General features: G+C 42.9%; 1 protein-coding gene across 2 annotated transcripts in view; it reads left to right on the top strand.

Annotated features, from left to right (window-relative positions):
* Nucleotides 1-24,036, top strand: part of wdr21 (WD repeat domain 21) — a 173,273-nt gene that overhangs the window by 124,552 nt on the left and 24,685 nt on the right. For both annotated transcript variants that reach the window (XM_078233664.1, XM_078233665.1), the window contains exons 11-13: nt 2,394-2,491; nt 4,354-4,530; nt 19,579-19,693. In XM_078233664.1, coding sequence (XP_078089790.1) covers nt 2,394-2,491; nt 4,354-4,530; nt 19,579-19,693 — 390 coding nt within the window. The remainder of the gene's footprint in view (nt 1-2,393; nt 2,492-4,353; nt 4,531-19,578; nt 19,694-24,036) is intronic.

The following is a 24,036-nucleotide window of genomic DNA, read 5'->3' on the forward strand; positions in this document are numbered from 1 at the left end:
TTTATTCTTTTATGGGATGTGGGTATCACTGGCAAAGCTAGAATTTGCTCCCCATTCCTAAGTGTTAAATAGTGAGAGAAATTTGTTTTAATCCAGCTAATAATACAGCGAATGTTGGCTGTTTTTTAGCTGTAATTTGATGCTGTTACTAAATTCATTTGCTTGTTGTTATGGAACTTTTCATGGCCATCTCAGACAGTTTGGCTGAATTGGTTTTGTCTAGTTGCTAGCACACTCACTCCTGGGTCAGGAGACTAGAATTCCAGAATTTCAACACGCAATCAGTGGGATTGCTGTGTTGTCAGAGGTGCAGTCTTTCAGTTGAAATGTTAACACAAGGCCCCACCTGCTAGTTCAGGTGGATGGTGTTGCTGTGTGAAGAAAAACAGTGAGTATTTCCCCTGGACCCTGGTGAAACATTTCCACCACTCCCCATCCACCCACAAATAATGCAAATAGAAAAACAATTTCACCAGTTTATTACCTTTTGTGTTGTTTGTGGGACATTGACGCCCTGGTTTGCCTAATAAGGAAAGGTTGAGCAGGTAGGGCCTATACTTGCTGGAGTTTAGAAGAATGAGAGGTGATCTCACTGAAACATATAAGATTCTGAGGGAACATTCTGAGAGAACATTTCTCCTTGTGGGGAGTCTAGAACGAGGGAGCACAATTTCAAAAAAGTGGGTCTCCCATGTAAGATGAAGTTGAGGAGCAGTTTCTTTGAGGGGTTAGTGGTGTTTGGAAATCTCTTTCTCAGTGGAGGCTGGGTTATTGAATCCATTCAGGACTGAGTTAGAGAGATTTTTGATAGACAATGGAGTCAAGGGTTATGGGCTGCAGGCAGGAAAGTGGAGTTAAGGCATATTCAGATTAACCATGATCTTATTGAATAGTCAGAGTCCAGTCATACTGGCCAACATGTGCTTTGGGCCTCAAAGAAGTTCTGATATTGAGTCCATGGAAATTGCCCGGGAAGTTGGAACTTCTGATGGGAAATTCCCCTAGGACCCTCTGAGTTAGAGTCAGAGACTTCAGACAGTCGGACTTGCTTACTGAATAGTTACTCAGGAAATGTTAGATGGTAAAATCTAGTCTAACTCCCGGGTAACTATATAACTGACCACTCCCACCCCAAATCTTCTGGCCAGAAATGGGAAGCTCCATTGCAGTGCAGAAAATTAAGAATGGAGCAAGGAATCATAGAATCATAGAAACCCTACAGTGCAGAGCCTGCACTGACAACAATCCCACCCAGGCTCCATCCCTGTAACCCCACACATTTACCTTGTTAATCCCTCTGACACTATGGGACGATTTATCATGGCCAATCCACCTTATCTGCACATCTTTGGACTGTGGGTGGAAATCGGAGCACACGAAGGAAACCCACACAGACATGGGTAGAATGTGCAAACTTCACACAGACAGAGATCTGAGGCCGGAATTGAGTCTGGCACTGTGAGGCAGCAGTGCTAACCACTGTGCTACCGTGCCTCCCCGATGGTGATTGCCTCTTCACAGAAGATTCGGGCTATTATAATTCAGATTTCATGTTCAAATAGAAGATATGTATCTGACTTCAAAAGAAATCATACAATCATAGAATTTCTACAGTACAGAAGGGGGCCTTTCAGCCCACTGAGTTTGCACCGACAACGATCCCACCCAGGCTCTACTTACTCTGCTAATGCCCCGGACAGTAAGGAGAATTTTTTTAGCATGGCTAATCCACCTAATCTGCACATCTTTGGAGTGTGGGAGGAAACCCATGCAAACACAGGGAGAATCAGACAGTTATCGAAGGCTGGAATTGAACCTCGTCCCTGGTGCTGCGAGGCAGCAGTGCTAACCACTGTGCCATCACGTGATGCATTTTGAGACATCCTGAGGATGTTTGATTTTTCGCTCACTCCCTTGGAATACATTTCAAAAGAATTGAAAGATGGACATTTGCTATAGTCAAGCATACTTATTCACTAGTCATAAAGCTATGTTGGTGGAGGACTGAAAGTAAGTTATCCATCTGCTCAGCCAAATACAGTCAGCTTTAAACCTGATTTGGTTTGATGAGATTTTTTTTGAAAAATTAGGAATCAAACTTGTGCAAAAGCCCACAGGGATTGCACTGTTAAGAACAGGCAATTAACTTACTCCGCTAACTTCTTTAATTGTGTAAAGATAGAATGATACAACAGAAAGAGGCCTGTTTTATTTGTGTTACAATTTCAATAACTTAGCAACAATATGAAATACACTATCAGTTCCATCTCATCCCCAAAACTTGTAATGGTAACAATATTGTCTGTACACTCTAAAAATTCTGCTTTGGAAGAAAGGCTGCTAGGTTTTCATGAGGTAAATCACAATCATATCTGTTGCATTATGTTTCCTAGGTTTATTGGACTGTGTCTTTGTGACCGATGCTGTAACCGGTCAAAAACAGACATTTAGAACAAACAGCAGTGTTCTCGCTCAGCAGTTTGCTCGCAGGGTAAGCAAAGATTTAAAGTACTGAAAAGGAAATACAGAAAAGGGTCAGCTAACATATATGAAGTGAAAATTAATGTTTGAAATAATTATGTTCTGTGGTCATAGAGTCATAGAGGTTTACAGCATGGAAACAGCCCTTCGGCCCAACTTGTCCATGCTGCCCTTTTTTTTAAAACCCCTAAACTAATCCCAATTGCCCGCATTTGGTCCATATCCCTCTATACCCATCGTACCCATTTAACTATCTAAATGCTTTTTAAAAGATAAAATTGTACCTGCCTCTACTACTACCTCTGGCAGCTTGTTCCAGACACTCACCACCCTCTGTGTGAAAAAATTGCCCCTCTGGACACTTTTGTATCTCTCCCCTCTCATCTTAAACCTATGCCCTCTAGTTTTAGACTCCCCTACCTTTGGGAAAAGATATTGACTATCTACCTTGTCTATGCCCCTCATTATTTTATAGACCTCAAAAAGGTCACCCCTCAGCCTCCTACGCTCCAGAGAAAAAAGTCCCAGTCTAATCAGCCTCTCCTTATAACTCAATCCATCAAGTCCCGGTAGCATCCTAGTCAATCTTTTCTGTGGTAAAGAATGCGCAATTGAAACTTTAGCAAAACCTTTCACAGGTTTTCTGTCTATCATCTGTCATCTATATATTTCGATGATTTTCCATTTTTATTTCAGGTTTTTAGCATTTGTGTGTCTAAGCAGTGAATTCTGCTTTCTTACCCGTTCACGATTCACAGCTAACAAGTGACAAAGAACCTTTTGTTATTTTCATACACGCTGATAGGTATAACACTATGGGTTTTGTTCTTGCCTGCTGGGACATGTACAACACTGGTTAGCGCAACACTTATTGACCATGTTTGTTTTCCTTAAAATGTTATTGTGAGCCACTTTCTTCAAATACCACAGTCCATGTGGTGCAGGTACACCCATTGTGCAGCTACGGAAAAGTTCAAGGTTTTTGACCCAGCGACAGTGAAGGAATGGCAATATAGTTCCAGGTCAGGAGAATTTGTGACTTTCACGGGTGCTGGCAAGTGGTGATGTTCCAATACACTGACACCTTTTGTCCTGGGTGATAGAGGTCATGGGTTTGGAGTGGTCTGCAATTTGCAGATGGCACCCACTGGAGCCACTGTGCACCAGTGGTGGAGAGAATGTATGTTTAAGGAGTGCCAATCAAGTGGGCTGCCTTGTCCTGGATGATGTTGAGCTCCTTGAGTGTTGTTGGAGCTGTAATCATCCAGACAAGTGGAGAGCATTCCGTCACACTCCTGATGTGTGCCTAAGAAATGATGAACAGGCTTTAGGGAGTTGAGAAGTGAGTTACTTCTGCAGAATTCCCAGACTCTGACCTGCTCCAGTAGCCACAGTATTGATATGGCTGGTCACTTGTGAGCACCACATTCCAGCATTGATTGTAGGCATTTGGATTAGGTGTTAATTGAGATACAATTCTTGGTTTATCCAATTAATTATTTGAAGGAGTGTGTCCCTCAGCCAGCATCTCTAAAAATGTACCGTAGATCAATCATCTTGTTTGTCGGATCTTACTTTACACAAATTAGTTGCATGGTTGTCTACAAATGGTAAATTCCTTCAACCCCCAAGTTCTGAGAGTGTTATTCTACATAATAATGTGTAGACCTTTTGCTGATCATCATATCTTGTGTTTTGATCTGGTGTGACAGCATTGGAAAACAGAACTACAATCAACTACTATAATTCAGCTACAATGAGCTTTGGATCACAGATACAAACATGAAATGTTATCAGGATTTATTTGACTTGTTGATAGAGATCAAAGTAACACTTACTAACTAGAAGTATTAAAATGTGGTGTCTCTGCAGGTCCCCATGTTGTATAATGGCTGCCGATCAGGGGAGATTTTCGGCATAGATATCAGACAACGAACAACAAAAGGGACAAGTTGGAGAGGTGCTACAATCTTCCATAACTCTGCTGTGACCTCCATCCGGCTCTTGCAGGATGAAAATTATCTAATGGCTGCAGACATGATTGGAAAGGTATGCTACCAATGTTCTTCAATTCAGAAGCAGGTTCAGAGATTTACAATAGCTTCTGAATGACGTGCTTTGTTGTATTAACCATAGAAACATGTATGATAGTGTGCATTACTATTGAAATTTTCCCTTCTGTCACAATTAAATTTGTTAGTTTTGTTATGATCCCTTCAACTTCCCTTGGGAAGTGGATGGTACTTCAACATAATTGTGCCTGAGGCCTCCAAATGACATCCATCTTTTAACCATAAATCTGCACATATTTTTCCCCTCATTTTCTCTCCTCCTTTCCTGAAGGATGTAGTTCAGTTTCCAGGCTGCTGGAAATCTCAAGTACTTGGGCAAAATGACTAACACCATGTGTTAGCTTAACAGGATTGCATCAGAGGGATGTTAATTTTAATTAATTCATTGACGGGGTATGAGTGTCACTGGCCAGGCCAGCATTTATTGCCCATCCCAAATTGCCCTCGAGGAGGTGCTGGTGGACTGCCTTTTTGAACTGCTGCAGTCCACGTGGTGTCACTGTTGATTTCCCCATCCATGTTTTCCACAGCAGTTGCAGGACACTATGTTGATTTTATTTTATTTATTATTGTCACATGTATTAACATACAGTGAAAAGTATTGTTTCTTACATGTTATACAGACAAAACATACCGTTCATAGAGAAGGAAACGAGGGAGTGCAGAATGTAGTGTCGGCATGGGATCGAGAGCTTCAAGTTTTTAGGTGTCCAGATCACCAACAACCTGTCCTGGTCCCCCCATGCTGGCGCTGTAGTTAAGAAAGCCCAACAATGCCTCTACTTTCTCAGAAGACTAAGGAAGTTTGGCATGTTAGCTACGACTCTCACCACCGTTTACAGTTTGACTGGCCAGAGTACAGGCAAGGCATTCTTGCAAAATGGCTGGATAGAGAGAAAAGGGATAACAAGTCGTCTTCCTGCTGTCACCAACTCCTGTTCTCTCTGCACATTGATCCTGGAAATCAGTTTGTTAAAACAAAGGGTTAGCTTGCTTAGCACATGACCTCCAATCACAACTAGGCAAATATAGTCACAGCAAACTGTGGAACCCTTATTCCAGGTCCATGGTTTGAAGTGATTAGATTACGTAGAGACCCTTTCTCAGCCAGGATCCATTGCCCAAAGATATTAAGTTTAGCGGCTTGATCCACAGCTGCTGAATACACAGGTTATATTTGGGTATTTTGTAAATGGATCAGGAGGTGGATCAATCATACTAGTTTAATAGACAAAAAATTAGAAGAACCAAAAAGTTTTGTCCATTAATATATATTGCGAATATTTGAGGTCCCAGCACTGATCCCTGCAATACCTCACTAGTCACTGTCTGCCATTCGGAAAAGGACCCATTTATTCCTACTCTTTGTTTCCTGTCTGTCAACCAGTTTTCTATCCATCTCAATTCACTACCCCCAATCCCATGTATTATAATTTAACACACTAATCTTTTATGTGGAACTTTGTTGAAAACCTTCTGAAAGTTCAAATAAAGCATGTCCACTGGCTCCCCCTCATCAAGTCAATTGGTTACATCCTCGAAGCATTCCAGTAGATGTGTTAAGCATGATTTCCCTTTCGTAAATTCGTGTTGACTCTGTTCAGTTCTACCACTGTTTGCCAAGTGCTTTGCGATAAAATCTTTTATAATGGGCTCTAGAATTTTCATCACTACTGATGTCAGGCTGACTGGTGTATAATCCTCTTGTTTCTCTCTACCTTCCTTTTTAAATAGTGGGGTTACATTAGCTACCTTCCAACTTTTGACGAAGAGAAGGTGTTACAGGCTAATAGGCTGGAGGAAATAGATGTTCGGAGGGAGGATGTACAGGCAGTTTTGAATAAACTGAAGGTTGATAAGTCCCCTGGGCCTGATGAAATATACCCTAGGATTCTTTGGGAGGCAAAGGATGAGATTGCAGAGCCTTTGGCTTTGATCTTTGGGTCCTCACTGTCCACGGGGATGGTGCCAGAGGACTGGAGAGTGGCGAATGTTGTTCCTCTGTTTAAGAAAAGGAATAGAAATGACCCTGGTAATTATAGACCGGTTAGTCTTACTTCGGTGGTTGGTAAATTGATGGAAAAGGTCTTTTGAGGAGGTAACTAAGTGTGTTGATGAAGGTAGGGCAGTTGATGTCATATACATGGATTTTAGTAAGGCGTTTGATTAGGTCCCCCATGGTCGGCTTATGATGAAAGTAAGGAGGTGTGGGATAGAGGGAAAGTTGGGCGATTGGATAGGTAACTGGCTATCTGATCGAAGACAGAGGGTGGTGGTGGATGGAAAATTTTCGGATTGGAGGCAGGTTGCTAGTGGAGTGCCACAGGGATCAGTGCTTGGTCCTCTGCTCTTTGTGATTTTTATTAATGACTTAGAGGAGGGGGCTGAAGGGTGGATCAGTAAATTTGCTGATGGCACCAAGATTGGTGGAGCAGTGGATGAGGTGGAGGGCTGTTGTAGGCTGCAAAGAGACATAGATAGGATGCAAAGCTGGGCTGAAAAATGGCAAATGGAGTTTAACCCTGATAAATGTGAGGTGATTCATTTTGGTAGGACTAATTTAAATGTGGATTACAGGGTCAAAGGTAGGGTTCTGAAGACTGTGGAGGAACAGAGAGATCTTGGGGTCCATATCCACCGATCTCTAAAGGTTGCCACTCAAGTGGATAGAGCTGTGAAGAAGGCCTATAGTGTGTTAGCTTTTATTAACAGGGGGTTTGGGTTTAAGAGCCGTGGGGTTATGCTGCAACTGTACAGGACCTTGGTGAAACCACATTTGCAATATTGCGTGCAGTTCTGGTCACCTCACTATAAGAAGGATGTGGAAGCGCTGGAAAGAGTGCAGAGGAGATTTACCAGGATGCTGCCTGGTTTGGAGGGTAGGTCTTATGAGGAAAGGTTGAGGGAGCTAGGGCTGTTCTCTCTGAGGCTGAGGGGAGACTTAATAGAAGTTTATAAAATGATGAAGGGGATAGATAGAGTGAACGTTCAAAGACTATTTCCTCGGGTGGATGGAGCTATTACAAGGGGGCATAACTATAGGGTTCATGGTGGGAGATATAGGAAGGATATCAGAGGTAGGTTCTTTACGCAGAGAGTGGTTGGGGTGTGGAATGGACTGCCTGCAGTGATAGTGGAGTCAGACACTTTAGGAACATTTAAGCGGTTATTGGATAGGCACATGGAGCACACCACAATGATAGGGAGTGGGATAGCTTGATCTTGGTTTCAGATAAAGCTCGGCACAACATCGTGGGCCGAAGGGGCTGTTCTGTGCTGTACTGTTCTATGTTCTATTTTAATTGTAGGAACTATTCTAGAATCTATAGAATCTTGGAAGATGACCACCAATGCTTCCACTATTTCTAGGGCCATTTCCTTAAACACCCTGGGACGTAGATTACCAGGCTCTAGGGATTTATCAGCCTTCAATCCTATCAATTTCCCCAACACCATTTCTCTTGAAATATATTGACTTTCGTCAGTTCCTCCATCTCAGTAAACCCTGTGTTCCCCAATATTTCTGATGTTATTCATGTCCTCCTTTGTGATGACAGAACCAAAGTATGTATTTAGTTGGTCAGCAATTTCTTTGTTCACTTTATAAATTCCCCTGTTTATAATTGTAGGAGAAATACATTTGTCTTGAATCTTTTTCTCTTCACATGCCAATGGGCACTTTTACGGTCAGATTTTATTTTCCCTGCGAGCTTATTCTCGTGCTCTATTTCCCCTTAGTCATTCCCGTAAATCTTCTTTGCTGAATCATAAACTGCTCCCAATCCTTAAGTCTGGTGTTTCTTTCTTGCCAATTTGTATGTCTCATCCTTGGATCTAATGCTGTCTCTAATTTTTATTGTAAGCCATGATTTGGCCACCTTTCCCATTTTATTTTTGAGCCAGACAGGAATAAACAATTGTTGCGGTTCACCCATGCGCTCTTTGAATGTTTGCCATTGTCTATCCACCGTCATTCCTGTAAGTAATGTTTCACAATCCATCATAGCCAACTCATGCCTCATACCATTGTAGTTTCTTTATTAAGGTTCAGAACCTAGTCTCAGAATCAATTATGTCACACTCCACCTTGATAAAAATTCTATCATAGAATCTCCAAGGGATCCTGTACAACTAGATTGTCAATTATTCCTTTCTCATTAGACAGTACCCAGCCTAGGATGGCCTGTTCTCTGGTTGGTTCCTCAACATATTGGTCCAGAACACCATTCCGTATACTCTCCAGGAATTCCTCCTCTATAGTTTTGTTGCTAATTTGATTTACACAGTCTATATGCAGATTACAGTGATATAATAAGTAAATATACGTATAAGTCATAGTAACATATTCTAAGTTTGTTTTTATCTGGTTATGGAATTGCATTTTGAGTAGAGTGTGTTCTTATAAGCCTTTTCTCCTATATAATTGTTTAACTGGCATCTGTTAAGGTAAGTATGTGCAGGCATTGGAAGGATTTCCAGTCTGCAAGAGAGGAGTGTTTTGCAAGCAACACCTGTTTTACTAGTTGCGCCTGTCTTCAGAGTTAGTTCTGTTATTACTGTTCAGCTGAATTGCTGTTATTGTTAAACTTCATTATTTTATATGAAGAAGATCCTACCTTTATTGTAATCTCAAGTTACCACATGTATGTTTGTACTTATTGCGCAATAATCAATTTTTGTGGTTTAGTTTTTCAATACTATAAGAATGTTCCTCGGGTTCCTTCAATACTCTTGGAAGATCAAAAGTGGATCATAGCTGGAAAAGAAGATCATAGCTGGAAAAGTTTGAAGAACCCTTCATTATTTATTTTCAAATAGTCATCTAATGTGTAAGGGTAGGGAAAAAGCAGGAGAATACGACTAAATCATAATGCTCAGATGTGATGGGCCACATGTACTCCTCCAGCACTGTAAGAATTCTGTGACTCTGTTTAATGACTATCATTATGGAAATGATGAAAATCATCAGGGGCGGCACGGTAGCACAGTGGTTAGCACTGCTGCTTCACAGCTCCAGGGACCTGGGTTCGATTCCCGGCTTGGGTCACTGTCTGTGTGGAGTTTGCACATTCACCTCGTGTCTGCGTGGGTTTCCTCCGGGCGCTCCGGTTTCCTCCCACAGTCCAAAGATGTGCGGGTTAGGTTGATTGGCCATGCTAAAAATTGTCCCCTAGTGTCCTGAGATGCGTAGGTTAGAGGGATTAGTAGGTAAAATATGTAAGGATATGGGGGTAGGGCCTGGGTGGGATTGTGGTCGATGCAGACTCGATGGGCCGAATGGCCTCTTTCTGTACTGTAGGGTTTCTATGATTTCTTTCTATGTCTCACAAATTTGATTGAGTTTTTTGAAGGGGTAACCAAGAAGGTAGATGAGGGCAGTGCAGTTGATGTTGTCTACATGGACTTTAGCAAGGCTTTTGACAAGGTACCGCATGGTAGGTTGTTGCATAAGGTTAAAGCTCACGGGATCCAGGGTGAGGTATCTAAATGAATACAAAATTGGCTTCTTGACAGAAGCCAGAGGGTGGTTGTAGAGGATTGTTTTTCAAACTGGAGGCCTGTGACCAGCGGTGTGCCTCAGGGATCAGTGCTGGGTCCACTGTTATTTGCCATTTATATTAATGATTTGGATGAGAATTTATGAGGCATGGTTAATAAGTTTGCAGACGACACCAAGATTTGTGACGTAGTGGATAGTGAAGAAAATTATCTCCGATTGCCACGGGATCTTGATCAATTGGGCCAGTGGGCTGACGAATGGCAGATGGAATTTAATTTGGATAAATGGGAGGGGATGCATTTTGGTAGATTGAACCAGGGCAGAACTTACTCAGTTAATGGTAGGGCACTGGGGAGTCATAGAGGTTTGCAGCATGGAAACAGGCCCTTCGGCCCAACTTGTCCATGCCGCCCTTTTTTTTAAAACCCCTAAGCTAGTCCCAATTGCCCGCATTTGGCCCATATCCCTCCATACCCATCGTACCCATGTAACTATCTAAATGCTTTTTAAAAGACAAAATTGTACCTGCCTCTACTACTATGTCTGGCAGCTTGTTCCAGACACTCACCACCCTCTGTGTGAACAACTTGTCCCTCTGGACACTTTTGTATCTCTCCCCTCTCACCTTAAATCTATGCCCTCTAGTTTTAGACTCCCCTACCTTTGGGAAAAGATATTGACTATCTACCTTGTCTATGCCCCTCATTATTTTATAGACCTCTATAAGGTCACCCCTCAGCCTCCTATGCTCCAGAGGAAAAAGTCCCAGTCTATCCAGCCTCTCCTTATAACTCAATCCATCAAGTCCCAGTAGCATCCTAGCAAATCTTTTCTGCACTAGAAAGGGGAGAGTTACAGAACAAAGAGATCTAGGGGTACATGTTCATAGCTCCTTGAAAGTAGAGTCACAGGTGGACAGAGTGGTGAAGAAGACATTCAGCATGCTTGGTTTCATTAGTCAGAACATTGAATACATAAGTTGGGACATCTTGCTGAAGTTGTACAAGACATTGATAAGGCCACACTTGGAGTACTGTGTACAGTTCTGGTCACATTATAGAAAGGATATTATTAAACTAGAAAGAGTGCAGAAAAGATTTACTAGGATCCAGAGGAGCAATGTTTTCACACAGAGGGTAGTGAGTGTCTGGAACAAGTTGCCAGAGGTAGTAGTAGAGGCAGGTACAATTTTGTCTTTTAAAAAGCATTTAGACAATTGGTAAGATGGGTATAGAGGGATATGGGCCAAATGCGGGCAATTGGGATTAGCTTAGGGGTTTCAAAACAAAAGGCGGCATGGACAAGTTGGGCCGAAGGGCCTGTTTCCATGCTGTAAACTTCTATGACTCTATTATCATTTTCCATTGAAATAGTTGAGACTCCTATTGCTGATTAGATTTCAAACTGTGCCTTGAGTGATGATTGAACCCATTGGGTACTTGCAACCATATGTTGCTTGACAGGGCTTTCTTTCCATATATGAAATGTCATGTTCATTATTAATCCTGGCAAATGAAGTCAGTTTTAATTATTTTTTAAATGTCAGATGGTTGACAGGACAAACAAATGGATTATCTAACCATCTAAGATCAGAGCTTTAGCAATGGGGACATAGAATAAAATAGCAGGGAAGTCACAATAAATGTGCAGAGTATACTAATCCAGCTACAGCTGAAGCACTGCCTAGTTCTGAGCATCACGCTTCAGCAAACATGCAGAGGCGTTAGGAATGGCACAGGAAAGATTCACAAGAATAGTTCCAGGGATGAGTGTTGTGTTATGTGCCTGCATGCCACTCTAATGTAAAGGTGCTCAGCAGAGCAAGGGTTAATCTGGGACTGAAAAATAGCACGGCCCACGAGAGTCACGTGGTAAGAAACTCAGAGAAAACACTCTGGAAGCTGCCTACCTGCATGGAAGCAGCACCATACATGACAGTAATCTGTAAATAGTTAAAGGCTTGCAATAAACAGATTACTCTTCCCTGCAGGGGCAAGAAAGTGGGAGAGATGGCTGTGGCTGGTAGTGTACCAGTGATGGTGTATCCCTTTACAGGCCCAGCTTGGTCCTTCTCCAGTGTCTCCTCTTGGACTTGTACTGATCTTGTAGCCGGTTTTCATGCGGATCCACTGTGGAATCGGCCGGTCCTGCTTCATATTCTTAGCGAGGAATCGCTTCATCCTGAAGGTTTTGTGGGATGGCATGGCCGCACGTCCACTCCGGCAGGAGGGATTCGTTCCTCCGGTGGGGAGGAGGGATCGCCCGCAGAGTGGCGGCGGACCACCCTGCCCTCTCCCTTCCCACCGATCGGCCACAGACTGGCAGCGGACCCCCCCCCCCCCCCCCCCACCACCAACCAGAGGATGATCTGGGTCCCACCCCGCCCCCCTCCGCCCCCACCCTCGTCCCCCCACCCCCCACCAGAGGATGACCTGGGTCAGAGAGCCGTTGGCGGCTCTGACCCCGCTCTTCGGAAGCTGCAGTGACGACTTCAGACTTTTATTTACCAGGTTGTTAAAAGCGCGGATCCGGATCAGGCCAGAAGACGGTAAAGTGGGATTTGGTGGTAGAGTTGGGTGCGCAGTTCATTAAGTCGATTTAAATGCATGCTAATGCATTTGAATCGCGGGCCGCCCAATTCGGGCGCGAACCAGACCCGTGCCTGGATCGGGTGTCGGTAAAGTCGCGATCTGCTCGGAATCGGGTGCAGATTGCGGTATAGGCCCGACGCCCAACTTTACCGCGATTTCATCAGGTAAGTGGGAGTTCTGTTCACAAACAGGGCATATAAAGACATGGGGCATAAAGATAAAAGTTTGTGTCTTTATATACCCTGTTCGGGAATAGAACTCCCACTTACCTGATGAAGGAGCAGCGCTCCGAAAGCTTGTGGCCTGTGCTACCAAATAAACCTGTTGGACTCTAACCTGGTGTTGTGAGACTTCTTACTGTGTTTACCCCAGTCCAACGCTGGCATCTCCACATCATGACTGAAGCATCACATCCTTCCTTTTGTGTTCAATTCTTCTCATAATAAACAGTAGCATTTCATTAGCATTTTTGAATATATGCTGCACCTGCATACTAACTTTGTGACTCATGCACCTAAATCATCCTGCACCTCAGCATTTTGCAATATTCCCCAGTTAAGTAATATTGTTTTTATTCTTCCTTCCAAAGTGAACAACTTCAAATTTTCCCCCTTTGTATTCCATCTGCCAGAGTTTTGCCCACTCACTCAACCTATTTATATCCATCTGCAATCTCTGCATGTCTCTTCGCAACATACTTTCCTACCTATCATGTGTCATCTGCAAATTTAGCTACCGTGCCTTTGCTCCCCTCATGGAATCCCTATAGTGCAGGAGGCCACCATTCAGCCCATTGAGTCTGTGCCAACAACAATCCCACGCAGGCCTCATCCCCGTAACCCCCATGTATTTACCTTGCTAATCCCCCGATGCTAAGGGGCAATTTAGCATGGGCAATCAGCCTAACCTGCACATCTTTGGAGTGTGTTAGTAATGTAAATTGTAAAAAGTTGAGGACCCAACACAGACCCCTGTGAGACTCCATTCACATATCTTGTCAATCAGACAAAGACCCATTTTGCATGCAGTGTTTTCTGCTAGCCACTCTTCAGTCCAAGCTAATATTTTATTAAGAACCCTGCTGATACCTATATCTGTTTAGCATAATGTGAGGAGCCATGTACAACCCAGTGAAGAACCAGTCCAGCTGTTGTGTAAACAATTAATAAAGAATATTTATTAAAGTAAAAGAACAGGAAAGCACATGACAAGAAAGACAGTTAAGTATATTAATAGCTAAACACACCGTTTTATCTGAAATTACCTCTTGTTCCCAAAATGTACCCACATTCTCTGAACTCAGAGACACCCCTTTTCCCAATCAACATCCAATTTAGTAATGCTATTAGTCTATTCCAGCAAATGGTTACCACACAAAACAACTTGGATGACCAAGTCTATGAAATGATCTTTTCCTGATTCAGCAAAGGCACAAAACTGTGTCTTTTAGTGGAGAATATCTGCAATCTGCCATGGCTCTGAATATTAGAATAGGCCTCTGCCTGACTGATGGATGGAAAACTAGATTTTTTTCCCCAATGACGGTGCCAACAGTCATACTCTTCAGTCTCTTTGACTGGGGTGGCACAGTGGTTAGCACTGTTGCCTCACAGTGCCAGGGACCTGGGTTCGATTCCCAGCTTGGGTCACTGTCTGTGGAGTTGCACATTCTCTCCATGTCTACGTGGGTTTCCTCCAGGTGCTCCAGTTTCCTCCCACAGTTCAAAGATGTGCGAATTAGGTGGATTGGCCATGCTAAATTGCCCCTTGCATGGGGTTGTGGGGATAAGGCTGGGTGGGATTGTGGTCAGTGCAGACTCGATGGGCCGAATGGCCTCCTTCTGCACTGTAGGATTCTATATTCCACCTTGTAGATTTGGCTGATTACATCTGTCAAAGTCATCGCTTTTAGAAATGATCATTTGTATAGCCCTTTGATCTCTGGGACGCAATTTTTCTGATATGGCAATTCACACCTCAATTTCTGCCTGCTAATGTTTTTACTGGGCAAATCACATCTCATTCCTGTAGAAGCTTGCTAATTTTGTTACTTGTCTTATATTTTGTTATCATCTCACATTCACCCATTAACCCTGTTGACTTCCCAAATTCCTAACAATGTTATCCCCTACACTTTAAGCGTTTATTTTTTGTAATAACCTTTGATGTGGCACCTTATCAAATGGTTTCTGGCTCCCCTCTATCCACAGCATGTTATTCCTCCAAAAAAACTCAAGACTGTTGAATTAGAGGAAATCTCGAGATTAAGTGAGCAAGCTTCATAAAGAAAAGGAAATCCAGTTGAAAAATCTTCACATGTTACAAGAGCCTCTCAGATTAAAGTTTATTTCTCTAGGGCATTATGAAGAGAAGCAAAATTAATTTAATGTCACTGAACAAACTGAAGAACCAGTTGGCAATGTTCAATATTTCAGGAGGAAGTCAAAATCTACAAGAAACAGACTGAAGAGCTGAGCAGTTGAATGAAAATAACGCATTGAAAGAAAAAGTGTAGAACTTTATAAGCTGTGAGTGGATAACGAAGTAAAACCATTGCAGAATTGAATGAAGTTAAGACTTTGTCAGAGACAGACCTAGTCAGCAGTGAATCTAAAATGAAGGAAAGGACAAAGTAATGTTAGAAACCCTACAGTGCAGAAGGAGGCCATTCGGCCCATCGAGTCTGCACCGACCACAATCCCACCCAAGCCCTATCCCCATATCCCACCCACTAATCCCTCTAACCTAGACATCTCAGGACTCGAAGGGGCAATTTTTAGCATGGCCAATCAACCTAACCTGCACATCTTTAGACTGTGGGAGGAAACCGGAGCACCCGGAGGAAACCCACGCAGACACGAGGAGAATGCGCAAACTCCACACAGACAGTGACCCGAGCCGGGAATCGAACCCGGGACCCTGGAGCTGTGAAGCAGCAGTGCTAACCACTGTGCTACCGTGCCGCCCTTTGTTGCAGACAAAGAGAAGACAGAGAGAAGCCGGGGGAAAAAACCACTGGATGTTTTGATGTACTGAGAACCATTGAGCCGAATGGAAAGAGTCACGTGCTTGGAAAACAATTTAAAAATAACATAGCAAATAAATGTTTGGCTGAAATTATGGAAGTAGAAATGAGGGTTACATTAATAAAATGTAAATGTCCAGCAAGCACATAGCGGACATCATGGAAAAAGAAATTTTGTGTCCATCCAAGGTATTATGTAATGAGAAAGGAAGAATTGGCAGTCTAGTTGTGTGCAGCCCTTGAGGAGGAGCGACCATAATATGATAGAATCAACTACGTCACTCTACACCTTGATGAACAATTCTGAGACCAGGGTCTTGAATCCTAATAAAAGAAACTACAGTGAGCTGACTCAGATGGATTGGGGAACATTACTTAAAGGGATGATGGTGGATTGGCAATGGCAAACATTCAAAGAGCGCATGGATGAACTGCAACAATTGTTAGAAATCATAGAAATCCTACAGTACAGAAAGAGGCCATTCGGCCCATCGAGTCTGCACTGACCACAATCCCACCCAGGCCCTACCCCCATATCCCTACATATTTTACGCACTAATCCCTCTAACCTACGCATTTCAGGACATTAAGGGGCAAATTTAGCATGGCCAATCAACCTAACCCGCACATCTTTGGACTGTGGGAGGAAACCGGAGCACCCGGAGGAAACCCACGCAGACACGAGGAGAATGTGCAAACTCCACACAGACAGTGACCCAAGCTGGGAATCGAACCCAGGTCCCTGGAGCTGTGAAGCAGCAGTGCTAACCACTGTGCTACCGTGCCGCCCTGGAATTTATGATGGGGAACAAAGAAATGGCTAACCAACTAAAGGCCTTCATTCCTGTCTGGTGCAAAAGTACAACGGGCAAGTTGGCCAAACCATGGCTTACAAGAGAAATTGGAGATAGTATTCGATCCAAGGAAGAGGCATGCAAATTGGCCAGATAAAAGAGGATTGGGAGCAGTTTAGAATCAGCAAAGAAGGCCAAAGAGATTGATTAGGAAGGAGATGAGAGTAAGCTTGTAGGAACATAAAAACTGACTGTAAAAGTTTCTACAGGTATGTGATGACAAATGTAGGCTCTTACGGCGGAATTTATGATGGGGAACAAAGAAATGGCTAACCAACTAAAGGCCTTCATAATGGAGGACACAAATAACACCAGAAATGTTGGGGATCACAAGGTCGATAGAAAACTGGCTGACAAACAGGAAACCAAGTAGGAATAAATGGGTATTTTTCCAAATGGCAGGCAGTGACTACCACATGGATCAGTACTAGGACCCCAGCTATTCACAATGAATATTAGTGATTTAGATGGCAGAACTAAATGTAATATTTCCAAATTTGCAGATGACACAAAGCTGGGTAGGGGATTAAGCTGTGAGGAGGTGCAGAGAGGCTTCAAGTTAAGTGGGCAAATGCTTGGCAGATGCAGTATAGCATGGATAAAGATGAGGTTTTCCACTTTGGTAGCAAAAACAGGGAGGCAGCTTATTATGTGAATGGGTATAGATTGAGAGAGGGGAATGTGCAATGAGACCTGGGTGTCATTGTACACCAGTTGTTAAATATAAGTATGCTGGTGAAGAATGCAAATACTATGTTGGCCTTCATACCGAGAGGATTTGAGTACATAACATAACATAAGAACATAACATAAGAACATAACATAAGAACATAACATAAGAACTAGGAGCAGGAGTAGGCCATCTGGCCCCTCGAGCCTGCTCCGCCATTCAATAAGATCATGGCTGATCTTTATGTGGACTCGGCTCCACTTACCCGCCCGCTCACCATAACCCTTAATTCCTTTACTGTTCAAAAATTTATCTATCCTTGCTTTAAAAACATTCAATGAGGTAGCCTCAACTGCTTTACTGGGCAGAGAATTCCACAGATTCACAACCCTTTGTGTGAAGAAGTTCCTCCTCAACTCAGTCCTAAATCTGCTTCCCCTTATTTTGAGGCTATGCCTCCTAGTTCTAGTTTCACCCGCCAGTGGAAACAACTTCCCTGCTTCTGTCTTATCTATTCCCTTCATAATCTTATATGTTTCTATAAAAAATCCCCTCATTCTTCTGAATTCCAATGAGTATAGCCCCAATCTACTCAATCTCTCCACATAAGCCAACCCTCTCAACTCCGGAATCAACCTAGTGAATCTACTCTGCACCTTCTCCAGTGCCAGTATATCCTTTCTCAAGTAAGGAGACCAAAACTACACAGTACTCCAGATGTGGCCTCACCAGCACCTTATACAGCTGTAACATAATCTCGCTGTTTTTAAACTTCATCCCTCTAGCAATGAAGGACAAAATTCCATTTGCCTTCTTAATTACCTGCTGCACCTGCAAACCAACTCCTTGAGATTCCTGCACAAGGACACTCAGGTCCCTCTGCACAGCAGCATGCTGCAATTTTTTACCATTTAAATAATAGTCCATTTTGCATTTATTCCTACCAAAATGGATGACCTCACATTTACCAACATTGTACTCCATCTGCCAGACCCTCGCCCACTCACTTAGATTATCTATATCCCTTTGCAGACTTTCAGTGTACAGAAACAGGGATGACTTGCTGCAGTTGTACAGGGCTTTGGTGAGGCCACACCTGGAATACTGGGGGCGATTTTTTGCCTGCACTCTTCGTCTGCAGGAAAGGCAGCACGCGCTCAAAATCTGGAGAGCACGATTCGCGCTGACGACTTTCCGAGTTCCAATTTTACCAACGTGGAATGGCTTGAAACACCTTGGGACTGCAGAAAGCTCGTTTTAATGGTGTAAACCTGTCGTGGGAACCTCCCCGGGACTGTAAAGGTGAGTATAGCCCACAGGGGAGAGGGACATGGCAGGCAAGTGGGCTGGCAATGCCCTGGCACAGGTTGGTACTGCCAGGTTGACACCATGCCAACCTGGCAGTGGCAGGGGTCTGACCCCATTGGGAGCCTTCTGGGGGAGCGGAATTTATTCAGATTTGTTTTTGGGCTGGGAGTGGACGGAGGAGCAGGGGATGCCAGGGATAGCTGTTGACGAGGGGGAATGGGTAGAGAAGTGCCGATTCACATTGAGGTGCGGAGGGGGGCTACTGAGACCTCTATGGTGGGCTTGGAAGGAGGTTTATTACGATTCTGATTGGGGCACCCTTTGAAGATGGCTCCCCGATCACTGAGCAGCTGGATTTTGCTGGCGTGTTTAGGCATGTCCACCCTTCCGGATGGTGGTTTGAAACATGCCCCCTTGATTTTTTTGGCACAGTGTGATAAGATCTTGAGCGTAAACCGACTGGAGGGAAACACGGCAGTTTTCTTGCTGGAATCTGCCATTTTTTGGAAAGACTCCCCTTTTACCAAAATCTATTCACATCAGGAAATTATACTAGACCTCAGAGTTATAGCCCTTGTGCTGTTTTCTTCCTGACCCGCTTGAACTCTTCTCTAATCTATGAAATCATAGAACCCCTACAGTGCAGAAGGAAGCTATTTGGCCCATAGAGCCTGCACTGACTCTGACAAAGTATCTTACCCATTTACTTTGAGTAGGTTTAAAATTTAATCTTGTGTGCACTCAAAATCCTGACATAGCAAAATATTTCACCAAACCTTGACATGTTTCACTGTTAACATGGCTTGTAGTACTAGCAGTCATGAATTTAATGTTCATCATTGGGGGTTGGTTAGTTCAGTTGGCTGGAAAGCTGGTTCGTGATGCAAAGTGACACCAACAGGATGGGTTCAATTCCCATACCGGCTGAGGTTATTCATGAAGGCCCTCCTTCTCAACCTGGCACCTCGCCTGAGGTGTGGTCGCCACCAGTCAGCTGTCCCCCTCAAAGGGGAGAGCAGCCTATGGTCATCTGAGACCATGACAACTTTTTTATTCATCATGTACTGTCTCTTTCAGATTAAGCTTTGGGACTTGAGAACTGCAAGATGTATTAAACAATATGAAGGTCATCATAATGAACATGCTTATCTCCCAATCCATGTTCATGAAGAAGAGGGTATTCTTTTAGCTGGTAAGTGCTTTCTCCCTCTGGTAAAGGAGAGTTTTTAAAGATTTGCTGAAAAATCTATATGTATGGAGTGTATTCTGCCAACCAAATCTTTGTTAGAATCCAATGTCCAGTAGAGATAGCTCAATGTATATTTCTTTCTGAAGTGCAACTGCTGTGTGTAAATTTTAAATACAATTGAAAAATGTATCAAACCATAAGATACTGTTAATCCACAATAATGTTTGGAAGAATTGGTAAATTATATTGGTGCAGCAGTAAAACCTAGTTTGCACAGTAGCCATAGAATCCCGATGGTGCCCAATCGGCTCATTGAATCTGCACCGACTCTCCGAAAGAGCATCCCACCTAACCCCTATCCCAATCCGCTGTGCTACCATGCCACCCAGTGGCAGTAGACAGAACATCCTCTCTATAATTTCTGGATAAAAGGACTGTCTGACAAGAGAAGTATTAAAAGCAATCCCTGGGACAAAGCTTTTTTCACAGGGTGGAAGAGTCAATTACTAGGGGGCATAGGTTTGAGGTGCGAGGGGCAAGGTTTTAAAGGAGATGTACGAGGCACGTTTTTTACACAGAGGGTGGTGGGTGCCTGGAACTCGCTGCCGGGGGAGGTAGTGGAAGCAGATATGACTTTTAAGAAGTGACTTTTAAGGGGGCATCTGGACAAATACTTGAATAGGATGGGAATGGAGGGATATGGTTCCCGGAAGGGTAGGGAGTTTTAGCTCATTCGGGCAGCATGGTCAGTGAGGCATACTGGTGCTGTGAGGCTTGGAGGGCCGAAGGGCCTATTCCTGTGCTGTAATTTTCTTTGTTCTTTGTTCAATCACAAAACCTTATAATTATATTGCACTTTTAATATAATGAAATATCCCAAGGCATCTACTTCATGGGCAAAATTTGACAAAAAGCCAAATAAGACAATAATAGTGAATATAACCAAAAGCTTGTTCAAAGAGGTAAGAAGAGTCTTAAAGGAGGAAAGCAAGATAGAGAGCCAGAGAGGTGAATGGAGGGAATTGCGGAACCTAGGGACCAGGTCACAGACACAGCTACCATTACAGGAGTGATTACAACCATGGATGGTCAAGAAGCCAAAATTGCAGGAGAACTAATATTGAAGGGTTATGGAACTAGAGCAGGTGACAGATAATAAGAATGAGGTCATGGAGGGATTTGAAAACAAGGACAGAAGTTTTAAAGTCTTATTATATTAATTGCTTAACTGAGAGCCAATGTAGGTCAACTTGCACAGAAATGCTAGGTAAACTTTCCAGAAGACATTTGATAAAGTGCCACATCTGAGGTTATTGTGGAAAATAAAAGCTCATGTTATAGGAGGCAACATATTGGCACGGAAAGATGATTGGCTGGGATGATTAACGGGCTACCAAATAAACCTGTTGGACCTTAACCTGGTGTTGTTAGACTTCTTACTGTGTTTACCCCAGTCCAACGCCGGCATCTCCACATCATGATTAACGGGAAGCAGAGAGTTGACATAGGAATTTTTCAGGTTGGCAAAATGCAACAAGTACTGTCACAAGGATCAATGCTGGGACTTCAATTGTTTTCAATTTATGTAAATGGCTTAGATGAAGGGATGGTTGCCAAATTTTGCTGTTGACACAAAGATAGGTAGGAAAATAAGTAGACATAAGAAAGCTCCAAAAAGATATAGATAGTTAAGTGAGTGGGGAAAGATCTTGCAAAAGGAGTATAATGTGGAAACGTGTGAAATTATCAATTTTGGAAAGAAGAATGAAAAAGAAGCATGTTACCTAAATGATGAGAGATTGCAGAGCTCTGAGGTGCAGAAGGATCTGGGTGTCCTAGTGCATGAATCGCAAAAATTAGGAAAGCTAATAGAATGTTATCATTTATTGCAAGGGAAATTGAATATATAAGTAGTGTTGCGAAGTTGGGTAGAGTAATTGTAGATTGGGAGGTAGGAAGTTAGAATTTGGTGTTTGTAAGAATGATAAAATTGTAAAATGCTAGGGGGAAAGCATTGCCTGGTCCTTTTAAAAGGTGGTGCTTTTTCTCTGCTTAGTGAGTTTTTAAAAAATGCAAGTACATCGGGAGCCCCAAACTGAAACATTTGTATCGAAAGGCCAAGCAGCAGTTTTTACCAAGACAACAGGCTTTTGAATTCAGCCAATCAATTTGAATCAGGCACTTAGATACCAAGAACCTATTAAATTTAAATCTGATGGTTTTGACAACCTAGGACCAATCCTATTGTGGGAAATGTTGTTACATCATCACAGGTATAAAAGAATAGGGCAAAACGAGAGAGCAACTGCCACCTGTCAGAGATAACAACTCTCAACTCTTTCTTTCTGAGATAGAGAGGATCGTTGGCTCTCATAGCTTCATCTATGTCTTTGAGAAAGCACCATCTAGATAGCAAAGGTACCAAGAAGAAAGAAGTTTGAGACAGAAGAATCTACAGAGAAGGTCCAGAGTATTCCGGAAGACTCAAAACCTGGTTTTAATTTAGTGACTAAATTCTATTTTTGTTAATGAGTGGGAATTATATTTGTTTGGACAACATTCCATGAGAATCTTGTTTTATTCGGGAATAATTAATAGTTAGAAGGGATTTATTCAGTTTGATAATAGTTTGGTTTGTTCACTGTTAGTTAGATAAATGAATTGTTACGTGTTGATTTTAGAGTGAGTGTCAGGGATTTGTTTTATATTTAACCACTCGGAGTTGCTGGAGAGTAGGTCACACCACTTCTCACACACTTTTTACAGATTATTAGGCGAGGTACTCCTCTTTGGGTATTTCGGTGTCAGTTTTCAGAGGGGGGATTAACCTCTGCTTTATAACAGTAGAGGGGTTATATTTTAGCTGTACAAAGACCACAGTTGGAGTACTGTGTACAGCATTGCTCACCTTGTTTAAGAAAGAATGTAAATGCAGTTCAGCGAAGGTTTACCAGACAAATACTTGGAATGGATGGATTCTCTTATGAGGAAAGGTTGGACATCTAAGCCTGTATCCACTAGAGTTTAGAAGGAGAAGAAGCTACTTAATTGGAACATACAAGATCCTGAGGGGTCTTGACAGCATGGATGTGGAGAGTGTGATGAAACTGCCTTTACGAAATATATTTATATCATGTTTCTTGTAAGTATGTTTAAAATTGAGCTCTTTTGCATGTTGGCAGTTTGTCTGGGAAAACCTTTAAATTTGCAGCTGAGGAACAAGGTAAGTACTCATTTTAGACTTGGGGGGAGCATGATCTTATCGGCTTGCTGCGCGGTCAATCAGTGTGGCGGGCCGGTAAGATTGCGTGCAAGGCCAAAAATCCAGTTTGGACCTGCACACAATCCAGGGGACAGAGGGTCTAGCATGAAGGAGGAACTGAAGGAAATCCTTATTAGTCAGGAAATTGTATTGGGGAAATTGCTGGGATTAAAACCCGATAAGTCCCCAGGGCCTGATGCTCTGCATCCCAGAGTACTCAAGGAAGTGGCCCTAGAAAAAGTGAACGCATTGGTGATAACTTTCCAGCATTTTATAGACTCTGGAAGAGTTCCAATGGATTGGAGGGTAGCTGATGTAGCCTCCCTTTTTAAAAAAGGAGGGAGAGAAAAAACAGGGAATTATAGACCGGTTAGCCTGACATCGGTGGTGGGCAAAATGCTGGAGTCAATTATTAATGATGCAATAACTGAACATATAGAAAGCAATGACAGGATTGGTCCAAGTCAGCATGGATTCACTAAAGGGCAAATCGTGCTTGACAAATCTGTAATTTTTTTGAGGATGTGACCAGTAGAGTGGACAAAGGTGAATCAGTGGATGTTGTGTATATCGACTTTTCAAAAGGCTTTTAACAAGGTCCCACACAGGAGATTAGTGGGCAAAAGTAAAGCTCATGGTATTGGGGGTAATGTATTGACATGGATAGAAAACTGGTTGGCAGACAGGAGGCAGAGTGTGGGAATAAATAGGTCCTTTTCAGTTTGGCAGGCAGTGACTAGTGAGGTACTGCAGGGTTCAGTGTGGGGACCCCAGCTATTCACAATATACATTAATGATTTGGACGAAGGAATTGAATGCAATATCTCCAAATTCGCAGATGACACTAAGCTGGGTGGTAGAGTGTGTTGTGAGGCTACAAGGTGACTTGGACAGTCTGGCTGAGTGGGAAATACATAGTAAATGCAATATAATGTGGATAAATGTGAGGTTATCCCATTTGGTGGCAAAAACAGGAAGAAAGGTTATTATCTGAATGGTGACAGTTTAGGAAAAGGGGAAGTGTAACGTGACCTGGGTGTCATGGTGGCCATGATGTGGAGATGCCGGTGTTGGACTGGGGTTA

Source organism: Mustelus asterias, chromosome 18 (genome assembly GCF_964213995.1).
Source record: "Mustelus asterias chromosome 18, sMusAst1.hap1.1, whole genome shotgun sequence".
Classification (NCBI taxonomy): domain Eukaryota; kingdom Metazoa; phylum Chordata; class Chondrichthyes; order Carcharhiniformes; family Triakidae; genus Mustelus; species Mustelus asterias.